General features: G+C 40.0%; 1 protein-coding gene across 1 annotated transcript; it reads left to right on the top strand.

Moving 5' to 3' along the window:
- Nucleotides 1-11,813: 11,813 nt before the first annotated feature.
- On the top strand, nucleotides 11,814-12,327 carry LOC311496444 (cortexin-3; the record flags this gene model as incomplete). Its single annotated transcript, XM_084556311.1, has 1 exon — nucleotides 11,814-12,327. The coding sequence occupies exon 1, from the start codon at nucleotides 12,076-12,078 to the stop codon at nucleotides 12,325-12,327; it is 252 nt and encodes an 83-aa protein (XP_084412437.1). The 5' UTR covers nucleotides 11,814-12,075.
- Between the last annotated feature and the right edge of the window lie 256 nt (nucleotides 12,328-12,583).

Below are 12,583 nucleotides of genomic sequence, written 5' to 3'. Positions count from 1 at the left end.
TCTCTGTGGGGGAAGGGCGGCCACATAGTTTAGTTCCGAGTCTATTTCTTTTCCTAAGATTTTTGGCTATGTGTGTTTGTTTGTCTGAGCATTTCCATCCCCGTATGAATATGAATATGAAATACTTTGTCTATCTAAAACTGAGCTACAGTCTGTCTTATTATCTGTTTCTCAACCAAAAAATTGGACTTGAATGCACCTCTTTCTAGACTGGCCTCTCAGACTTAAAGAACTAAAGAAACCATCCACCTGTCTGAATACAAAGGCTCTCCTTATTAATGAACAGACAACACTTACTGTCACTCAGTTGTGTTTTTATTACGACTGAATGAGGCAAAACTCTGTTTATGGAAGGGGGCGTCAGTTGAATAGGTGTCCATCATTGTGGCCAGGGTGCAATGTGTGTTCAAACAACTGTGTGGATGATGTTACCTCCATAAAAATCACTGTCCATCTCAACCAAGCCTGGAACGCCGTCTGGTCCTGAAATACTATGCTCACCAACTATCAGATGTACTGACTTGTCTTCAACAACTTCCTCTCCCTGGCAAAGGTACCATCAGCCCTCAAATCTGCCACCATCGTCCCTATTCCAAAGTCCTCAGCAGTGTCATGCATGATTGACTATCATCCAGTGGCTCTAACTTCGAAATGCTTTGAGTGACTGGTCATGGACCAAACAAAGAGGACAATCAACATCAGCACCAACCCTCATCAGTATGCATACAGGAAGAACAAATCCACTGCAGATGCTATGTCCTATGTGGTTCATCTCACACATGGCCCCGGTGTCCTGCAGTCCTAGCATCATTCTACAGGTGTGTGGTGGAGAGCAAAGGAGAGAAAGGCATCGCAAAGAGTAGTGAAGCCTGCACAGAGGATCACCGGCTGCACCTTTCCTGCATTGGAGGACATCTACAACAACAGATGCACGAAAAAGGCAGCCAGCATGAAAGACTCTTCCCACCTAACCTCAGGATGAAGGCTGCAGAGCTTCAGGTCCAGAACCTTCTTTCCAGAAGCTGTCAGACTGACAAACACAGCCAATGACAACGTTCCAGGTTCCAGGTTGCAAGAACTCCTCTTAATCATGTGCGATATCTGTATATGATGTGCAATATGTTTTTGCATTCCCTTTCATGTACTGCATGTTTTGGAATGACAATAAAAACCTTGCCTTCTGGTGTGTCTGTAAACCATCACACTCTTTCCCCCCTTTGGACCCAATCACCAGTTGATCCTGTTGCTCATCAGCCACAATCAGCCTCAGTGTTTATAGCTTTCAGCTGCTGTTTTTTCCAATCTGTTGTAGTGTTTGAGTCATTACTGTCACTTGTACCTGTTTGCCTATTACCTACCTGTAATCCGTTTCCCCTCACTCATCCATCAGCTTTCCTACCTCACCTCCCTTTGGACTTGTTTGCCTGATTGGACTGCCTTCATGGTCAACTGGGAGTCTGTGTTTGACTTTGGAAGTAAGTAAAACAATTAAAAGCATGCTCACAGTCTGGTTACAGCAGAACCATGACAGAATCTGATAGTTAGAGATGCACCGGATCCAGGTTCCGGATCCGGATCCGGCCGGATAATGGCGTTTTTATGGGGTCCGGTTACTGCCGGATACCTAGCGTGGCAACCGGATCCGGACCCGGAAGAACGTGATTACGCGGTTAATGTTTAGAGAAGCCATCCACTACATTGTGTTAGCAGTCCTCGTCGGAAATGGAAGCAGGGAGCCGAAAAAGTGCTGTGTGGCAGTACTTTAAACTGGTAGAGGGAGATTCAAGTCATGCGATATGCACGCTTTGCTGTCAAAGTTTGTCTCGAGGTAAAAACGTTAAAGTGTACTCAACATCTCCGCTGTTTTACTGCATTATAATGTACAAGCTGATGATCGGAGTAGGATCCGGATCCGGTTCCGGATCCGGCAGGATCTTAAGCAGTGGATCCGGTATCCGGCAGGATCCTAAAAATCAGGATCCGGTGCATCTCTAGTTTTAATATTTGTCAAGTCAGGTATGTTTGGCCACAACCACATTATTCACAACTCCCATTTAAAAAGCATGCAAACAAGGTTGTTAATACTGTCAAATTTAACCTGGCAAATTTTAAGCACATAAGACCATATCTACCAATGAAGGCTGCAAAGCTCTTCTTGCATGCAATGATCTTCTCACATTTCTCTTACTGTTTAACTAGCTGGTCGCAAGCCAATAAGACAACATTGCAACCATTGGAGTCACTCTATAAACAGGCATTAAAGACACTGGACCGTAAGGGTAATAGCTATCATCACTGTCACATAGTCAAAAAACACAACATGTTTAGCTTTGAAAACTTCAGACACTTTGTTGATGCCTGTCTTGTCTTTAAGGTACTCGGCGGGCTTGCTCCACCACCACTGTGCCAGTTCATAAAACAGAAAGACAAGGTCAATAGAGTAACCAGAGCAACCACCAGAGGGGACTGCATAGTTCAATATAGACAAAGTAGGTTTGGAAACACAGCCTTTTCTATTAGAGCCACTATTTTTTGGAATAGTCTGCCCAATGAGTTAAGGGAGTGTAATAGTCTTCCCATTTTTAAAAAACAGCTTAAAACCTGGATCAGGGACAACTACAAGTGTAACCATACTCCAAATACTTGAGTCCATGAACATACTTTTCTTTTATTGCCTTTTTCTTTTCTTTTTTCTTTCTGTATTTATACTGTATTCTTACTTATCGACTTTTGCATTTTAGGGTGCCTGTTAAGATCTGGCTAGGGACAACAGATGGAAACTAGCACTTGTAGCTAACTCTGGCTTGTTTACAGCAAGTAACTTGTCTGTTGATTAATGAGCATTGTCCCTATCAAATAAATAAATAAACAAACAAACACTGGAACTAATTCAGCTCTGCTTTATTTAGATAAAGCAGGGGAGGTCATGCATGAAAAGTGTTTTTCAATCACCATGCATGATAAAAAGAGCATTAATCTTTGGTGTGATTATTCTCTCAAATACTATAAACATAATAAGAATCTGGTAAAATCTGGTCTGAAAACAACAGAACAAAAAAGATGAACATGAAGCACAGCAGATATATATTTTACTTGTCCTGAGGCAGTCAGACACACCGTCAGGTGTTATTTTGGGTCAATGTCAGGCATCCCAGCTAGGGTCGAACAGTGCTTATATACTTAAAATATTTCTTGTCTTGATTTACAGCCATTTTGACACAAGCCAGGCAGGATTTACAAAATAAAAGGATAACTGAGCTGCTGAGAGGCATCGGGTGGTGATGAGTAAGTTTGAGCCGACGGCTGCCAAGTTGCTGGCACCACATCACGCAGCATGTTTTGGCTCTTTGAGTTCTGGCAGTGCGCTCAGTCCTTTTTTTTTTTTCCTTCCAGTGCTGTTAAAATGAAATGATGTGTATGTATTAAAGTTACAGCAATGTTATCTGTAACAGCCTTAACAGATTTTTAGTTAAACAAATTACATTTGGTTTGGATACTTTCATATTGCTATTTGAAAGAATTCATGAAAGAATTGTATTAATTGTGGGCCGCAACTAACATTTATTTGCATTATTATCGTCTCCATTCATAGTTTTTACCATAAAATATCAGAAAATAATGAAATATGCTCGCTGTACTTTTGGTGTTGTATGTAGATTATTAATTTTGTTCAACTAACACTCACTTTGATTGACTTTAACATGTTGTGCTTCAGTCTTGTGCATTTCAGGTCCAGCCTCCGGCCCAGTCCAGTTAACTTTGATCTGCAGTATATCTGCAGTTTGCCCATGTAGACGCATCCACACATTTAGCATAGAAATAAAGAAATATCAAACAACCAAGGTTGTAAAGCTTGCTGCAATATTTATAGCAGAAAGACTGCCTCGATCATCAGTAATAAATACATGATGAAAACTCTCACGACTGTGCCAAGAATCTGACTCATCAGGTGTCGGCTAAGGTTTCTGTCTTACACCAGCAGAGGCAAAAACAAGCCTTACAGACTAAATCAATAAGATACTGAGACTTACTGGAGCGTATTTTGATTCTAGCATTTGCAGAAGGATAGGCGTTTTATGAACTGAGGATCCTCCTGAACCTGGTCACTGTGCCTAACTTGTGCGCTAACTTTTAAATCTATTATTTGCTGTCCATTACTAGCATGTTGAAATCACCTAAAGATAAAAACTGAGGCATTGATGTTTCCTTTTGAGTCAGAAAACAGGTTGATAAAGATTTGACCACGTAAGCAGCAAAGATTTATGGTAAATGTCAACTAGTCACTCAGCCCATCTCTGTGGTCAAATGACTATCAAGCTCTTAGACACTACGCTCATGATTCCTAAATGATGAATTCCAATAACTTTGTTGACAGATTGATTTTGTTGCTGCTGGAACAAGCAATCTTGTAATTACTACAAAGGAAGTGGGTACGCATAATGCTTGGCATTCATGTAATAAAAACAGCCTTAAGTTGTGAGCAACCATTGGTGTCTATAGGCCACATAGGCTCACAACCAGATAACTTAATGCATAAAATACAAAGGCGTAATGATGGGATGAAGTCACCTGAATATTAAATGTTTCACATTACTATGTTTATTAATATCTGTGTTTTTGAGTGACATGTAGAACACTTCTGTAAATCTTTTAACTTAATTTGTTGCTTCATTTGGCACTATAATAGGCATCAAAATCACCACAGTTTTGTGTGTAGTGGCAATTAAAAATACTGACTAAATGTTGCCTTCAAATTGCATTTACTGTGTTCACGAGAAAAGTCCTTACAAATGGCCTGTGTTGGCCGACGATTGCAGATATGGCAGTAGCAATGGTGCATTAAAATACTTTTCTTTAATTTATAACATGAAAATGGCAATATTCTCAGTGGCCACATCCTTCCATTGCACCTCTGCGTTTCCTACATTAAATTAGCCTCTAGACACCAATAGTGTCCTAGCAGCAACATTTACACAACTTACCGCTGATGTTACCACCTGAATGCCAAAAAAGCTTTTTATGTACATGACTTCTCACATTGTAACCACAAGCTCACAAGTTCCATTTTCAGCATTGCAGCTACATAACATCAGGATGTTAGCATTGTGATATTTATGGAGCAGTTTAGCAGACTGGTATCAGTACTTAGATTCAATCTTGTCTTCTGGAAATAATGATTTATATTCACATAATTTATAACACCAGTCAAATTTTAAGAGAGATTGTGATTACAGTTTTTATCAACATAATAATAAACAAAGAATAATGTTTTTTGGGGAAAAGACTGAGGTCTCGTTATTAAAATGGGCAATAGTGACTTGAAACAGATGAGTCGAGTTAATTTGTGACATGGACAATTAATTCAGTGTATTATTCAGATTGGTAATTAATGTACATTTTAGTAATAATACCTGTTAAAATGAAAAGAGAGTCTGAGTTTTCTAAACGGTTACGTACGTCGATCTGTTTTTTCATTCATCATTCAGGTGTAATGCATTTACTACAGCCATATCCTGATACATACTGTGACATGCCGACCGTCAATGGTGGAATTGGGCAGACTCTCATTTCAAGTGTGAGCTGAGGGCAGGGAGACTGACACAGCAGCAGCAAGAACCAATCAGCTACCTCCGCTGCCCAGACTGTCCAATTAGCAGCTCCTCAACCTGGATTTCATAACCACGATCTGTACAGTGTATTATACATGTGTATTCCTACACTGAGTGTGTGAAAATCATGTTTTAAGCCAGTGTGTTTGGTAAAATGCCAGCTTTACTGTAAAAATAGCTCTCATCAGTCCATGAATTGCTATAATGTTCCATAAGGTGCCTCACATAGCTTATCTGACGTAATTTGATACAAATTGATAAATGTCTAGTGAATATAATTTCTATCTTTAATTTATTTGATTTATGCCATAGGAGTATAGGAGTACAATATGAGTTATTAGTTTAAGACTTCTGCTACTTTTAACACAAATGTAATTGATGCTGAGTAGAACCTACTTATGTAGTTTAACGTCTGATATTTTGGAAAATGAGTCGATGTCACTGGAGGGATAAGAGATACTAAACTCATCTCTACACAAATCTGAAGCTACAGCCAGTTGATGGTTAGCTTCGCTTTGTACAATAATTAGCAATGAGGGAAAATGGTAGTCTTGCTCTGTTCATAATCCAACATGTCTAAAGTCTTGCTCTGTAAACCCAGTTAAACTACCTGGATATTTGTTCTATTAATATAACAATTTAATCAGTGACCTACAGATGTGTACGGCAGATTTTGCAAACTGTTCCAAAGTCAGTATTTGTGCTAAATTAAGCTCATTGTCTTCGCTGTAGCTTCATACAATAAGAATATATTTCCATAAAAGATCTCACCCTCATGCTATTCATCTATGGTTTGCAGATAAATCTGTAAATTACCACACGCTTCCTTGGAGCTGCTGTTCGCTGCAATGTATTCTTCCAGCATATAAACCTATAGAAGTGTGATGGTATGCCAGTGCTGATAAGATTTCTATGTAACTGAATATGAGTGGTTTGAGTGTCACCACTTGCAGACTTTATTCATCTCCACCAGGTGGAAGTGCAGCACAGCAGTTGGAGGCTCACAGTTGAAGGTATTATGTAACCTCAGACTTCCCCAAACTGCTCTGCTCAGTCACTCCTTGACCCCTTCATGGACCGTCACGTCCGCCCAAATCTCAAAGGGTATTTTTTGTTTGTCTGCCTGTCAGGGCAGGATAGCAACATCTCTGAAACATGTCATGAAAAATGTTTTCTGCTTTACATGCGCATCACATGAGAATATTCAAATTGGAGGAGCTCGGAACCAAATTGAGCAAATTAAAGAAAATCTGCAAGAAGGCTGCTATTATTAATGCTATCATGTCTGGAATAACATTATGCTAAAACACCCTAATCGTCACTTTATATTTCAATATCCCTTGACTTGAAGTTCTAGTAAGAAGATATAGTACACTTTATTTGTAGTTTTACTTATATTTCTAAAAATAGCATTTGTGCGTCTTAGGGGTGATTATAATCCCGTTTGTTGGTATACGAGAGCCACACCTTACCCTCATAGGATTGCAATGCACATATATATATAGCGCCTACCTGGAGGATTGCTATGGCAACAGGTTGCCAGTAGCGACGGGGTACCACTACATCCCTGCCTGTGTGTGCGGGGATGATCGGCGCGTCAGGACGAGCAGCAGAGAGACAGAGAAAACCAACGGAGCAGTACAGGGTGAGGTCTGCGCGGCTCAGTCAGCTAAAGACAGGGAAAATAAGCACTGCGGGGCTTTTTTCTGTCATGAAGTGAGGAGCCCTGCTGGCCATCTGCTCCGCATCTGCTCCTTGTTTTCGTTGTTTCGGTGACAGAGCCTGAAAACTGAAGCGTCGGATCCACCGGAATGGAGACCTGCCGCTGACGGAGATTCCCGAGCTCCCCTGATAACAACAGGTTAGTGTTTACAGACTCGGCCACTTTCACCTGCAGCCGAGACTCTGCACGGCGGCTTTTATTCATCTCAAATGCGTTCGTCTTCTGGTCTCATTTTGCGGCTGCTGTCAAAGGTGTGAAATGTGCCGTTAGATGCGCAGAAAGCGGAAAAAAAAATATATATATATATATTGGACGTTTTTTTAATGCATCCACGTGTGCAGCGGGGAGCCCAGCTGTGGATTATAAAAATCACCGGCTTAAGAGAGATGCATAGCTGGTTTACTGAATCAACAGGGGCACTTTCAGATAACATGTGCGTAGGTTTTATAGGTGGATAGATGTAAATGGCGGCTGATCAGTTTTGCTCTGAATTACTGTTCAGCATTCCTGATGAATCTGCGGGTGTGTCTACCTTTGATCACAGTTGCATTACAAGCATTTGAATGGATTAGACAAATATGACATATTAATCATATTAATCATATCATATTAAAGTTAATTTAAAGATTTATCACGTGCATATTTTTGCACATATTAACCTGTGAAGGAATCTCAACTGCACTTCAGTTAGTATTTTTGTCAGGTTTTGCTTGCATTTCTTTACATACAAATATGCAGCTCGTATGAAATTGTAGTTGCAATTCAACAAATATAGCCTTTTGTATAGTATTCAAATTCTTTTGAAATCCAGAATTACTGGGTTTGTATATGGAATGCACTGTGACGTATCTTTAAAAATTAAAATAAAAGATAAAAAATACCCAATGTTCTTTTGACACATATATAATAATTCAATTTATAGTTATATGCTGTATTGCATTTGCATATTGTCCAACTCATTAATGGCTATTCTACATACATTTTTGCAGTAATTCAATAATAGAGGGCATTTGATATTGAAAAGTGATTGACATGATGAAAAATAAAGTCCAATAATTCCCATTAACCATTCAATTTGAGCTCCTCTAATGCCTTTTGATTTTTCCATTAGTCATAATCACGACACACCATACACTCACACATCCAGAGCCTGCAGGTTACATCCACATTTCAACACAACTGGCTTTGTTTCTAAATTTGGCTCGATCCTTGTCAATTGTACCCCGTGTCTGGCACGGTTTCTTCACGTCTCCTCACCACGGTGACTGTCACTCACGCTCAACAGTTGAACCAAAATAACTTGCGCACTTTAACAGTTTCCAAAATCATATCTAATGTGTTCATATATCTTGAAGCTGATTCATTTCTACAGGAGTAATTACTATTCCTGAAATGAAGCTGCTGCTGAGCATCTGCTTTTGATATGTGAAGCTCGTTCTAAAGTTGTCACTGTCAGCTTAAATGTTTAGCGTATCTCTGTGAAATACTGTCAAGAAAAGCTCTAAACCCTGAGCCCTTAGTCACGGAGCTGCTGCTGATGTAAATGTTGTGAGTCTTTGAAGTGCATTACATAACCTTGTAACAAGTAGTGGAGTGGTTCCCGGCCTAAAGTGCTAATGCTCTGTAACCTCACCGTGTCACTGGAGGACAAGACGATGAGATTATGATTTGACAGTAAACACAGACGGAAAGGCAGCAGACAAAAAAAAAAAACAGCCTCGGTCCTTGTCATATTTTACAGCAAGGGCAATGAATCACTGCTGTGAAATACCCGTTTTGAGTTTTAAGTGTGATGGATTAAAGGCTGCTGCACGCAGGACTGAAGGCTGCTCTTTCTACGTCTCTTCTGGGAGTTACCAACAGATTTTTTTCCTCATAGGCAGAAAGAGACAGCTCTCCTGCCCGTCTTGTCACTTTGAGTCCTCTCATGTTACATTCAGCACCACCTCCCAAGCGATTGTCACTCTCTGCGATGGCTCGTCACGCTTACGGAAGCGTAACCGAAGGAGACAAACCAAAAAAGATTGGAGTTCGGGTTATGTAAACATTTCTCAAAGACAAATGGAAAATTCGTCTGATAGATGTGAAAATGACTGGGCAGAGGCAAAAACGTAAAGTTTTTCAGCACACAAGTAAAGCCAGGTTCATATTACGTCACCTTGACCTTTGCTACCCGGAGCAAGACTGCAGAAGCTAGCCAATCAGAGCCTTCAGTTTGAAACTTAAAAACACAGCACTCAGCCGTGTGGAGTCGAGTTACTGATGTCCCGCCCATACTTCCACTAGACTCACTCGCGTTTTCGTTTAATTAATACTGCACTTTGCTTTACCTCCTCCAGTTACAAAGAAATGTTGGATTATACACTGCGCTTATTTATTTCTTAATTTTTCCTACGCTCACGGACCCACGTGACCACTTTACCCAGCAGTTGGAGCCTATCCCAGCTGTCATCGGGCGAGAGGTGGGGTACGCCCTGGACAGGTCGCCAGTTTAGGGCTAGCAATATATTAGTTACCTAAAAGTCCCATTCACTAACATGGAGATGATAGAGCTTATAACCTATATTGCAGCCAGTCACCAGGTGGAGCGCCAAATGCTTTGGCTTCACTTTTGAGGAGCTGTCATGGTGTCCACTTTTTAATATAATCTATGCAGTCAACATTCATAGAGCTCCATGTTTAAAACCATCTGTACAATCTGTTTTGGTCTCTGTAGATAATTTACCCATGATGGGGTGAACATTGATATAATTCACCAAATCAAGGCTTAATGTTATGCATAATTAAGTGAGTGGCTGCTTTCAGTGACAGATTGGTAGCTGTCTGTCAGGCATCACCTGTTTGCCTCAGCTCCACTCATACTCCACCTCTTTGCCCATTTTTGGATTAGTCAGGCACAGCCAAGATAGCAATGCCCAGTCCCCCCTTCATTGACCTTCAAAGCCTTTGCATTTTACAAGATGGGAGACATCAGAAAATGTTTGCCCATCTTTATCCAGACTCAGTGGTCCAGATTTATACTGTAAAATATTCTGTATGTAGTGACGACTTTAAAAGATTATTTCTATATCATGTCGATGATGATGTGGAGCTGATGTTTGGGATATAACATGGGATGATACTTGATCATTTGTTTTGTATTGAACATTTGTGTGGACTTGATCATATTTAGAGTTAAGGCCAAAAACACGTTTTGTAAGGTTACAGTAACCTTTCAGCTTTGACCTTTTACCAAGACATTCAAATTAGCCAATCCTTGAGTCCAAATAGACGCTTGTGCCAAATTATAGGAATTCCGTCTTAGGAATTCCTGAGATACAGTGTTCGCAATAACAAAATAGATGTATGTATGGACGATAACGATCTGAAAACATAATTTCTCTGAGGCATAAGAAAATAATTTTAACAGGAAAACTAAACTTAGGTGTTTGAGAATTCTCATATCTAAGTTTTCAGTGATTCCATCTGTAGCTTCCCTATGGCATAAGGAAAAAGATAAATTATGAGACTCACAATGAGAGTTTGCTCAGCAGGAGAAACAACATCAAACGATGAACAGTCCTGCTGGTTGTTTTGGAAGTGATTAATGTACCTCCAGTGGTGTCTATAGAACAGACAACCTAAGTGTCCTCTCTTCCAAATTCACTGTATTTGGCCTCTTTTTGTCAGAACAAAAAAATATCTGCTCAGCTATTATACAAACCTATTTTGGTGGGTAACAGTCATTGTTCGGGTTCTTGCCTTACTCAATATCATGACTAAACCCAAATTGTCTCTGCGATACTAATTGTCATAACCCAGCCTCTGTTGTTCGGAGATTGTTGTATAATTGTGGGAAGCAGTACGTATAGACTAAAATAGATTATCAACTTATGTGCAGTGTCCAATCCCACATTATTTGCCAATTCTACTGTAAGTAAGTACTAATGTGACAAAATCCTAACCAAGCTTCCAATTTATTCTATGCTTAGACAAAGAGTGTGTTGGGACTGAGGCTGGTCTTGGTCTTTTAATGTATATGACTTTAATTAAGAGAATTCTATAATAAACACAAAATAGTTCAGCAATATCCACCATTTAAAAAGAAAGACCCAGATGACAGTCCTTAGCATTACAGGTGATATTAAACTTTTAGTAACTATTAAATTAGCCAAATCAGTTGAGCCCTGTTGTTAAGCGAAGTTAAGCCTATTTGTATTCATGCTTCATTTGTGTAATCTTGTCTGAAGAGAAATTCATCTTTCTCATGCATGACCATGTTTAAATAAATATTTCCCTTGAATCTAAACTGATGATGCAGATTGGTTGCATATGAATAGAATTAATGGGAGGCAAGGTTAACTTTCAAAATAATGTGCTACCTTCAGGGCAGCGCTGCCTCCAATAAATATAACATTTATTGAAGGCAAAATGTGCCAATTCAAACACAAGAGCTGCAGAAATTCAAGGCCAAAAGAATCCCTTGAGCATCCTCTACTCAGAGTGGGCTTTTTGCCTGGAGTCCCAAAAATAAACTCCTCTAGGAGGAAAATTTATTTCTTTGTTCCTGTCGTCTTTATGAATAGAATGCGAGCCGAGAATTTGATTTATTGTACTGGTTTCCTGTTTCACCTGTCAAATCACAGACATCATGATCTATGATCCCTCTATTTGGATTTTCACACAGGTCTTATCCACTGAACCCATCTTCCTGTTAAAAATCTTTAAGCAAACGACAAAGAGCTGGAGCCGAGACGATCAAGCATGGATGTGCCCAGAATGGCTGAGGGCCTCTTCAGCAGCACACTGTCCTCGTCGGGTGGTGGCCATCACGTGCCTTCCTACCTGACGCTGGAGCAGAAAGCTGCCTTTGTCTTCGTGTTGCTGCTCTTCATCTTCCTGGCCCTTCTCATCGTGCGCTGTTTCCGCATCCTGCTGGACCCCTACCGCAGTATGCCCTCATCCAACTGGACAGACCACACGGAGAAAGACACATTTGATTACCGCATCGTCTGAGGAAAACTGAGGGTGCACAAATTGGGAAAAAAAAAAAAAAGTTAGATGCATAAATTTGGTGTTTACAGAGCACTTTGGCCCTAAGAGCAAATGACTGCTGATTGACCAGGAAATTAACAGCTTTCAGAAAATCATCTGAAAGTTTGGACTGAAAATACATTCCGCAGCGTATTATCATTGAAATGAGTGAAAACCAGAATTGAACAGCTTCTCCCTGCCAAGTCAGAAAATTCTCAACTATACAATTATTGATCAA

This window comes from Chelon labrosus, assembly GCF_963514085.1.
Source record: "Chelon labrosus genome assembly, chromosome: 12".
NCBI lineage: Eukaryota > Metazoa > Chordata > Actinopteri > Mugiliformes > Mugilidae > Chelon > Chelon labrosus.
Note: the sequence above shows the minus strand (reverse complement) of the source record. Positions and strands in the feature narration are given on the sequence as shown.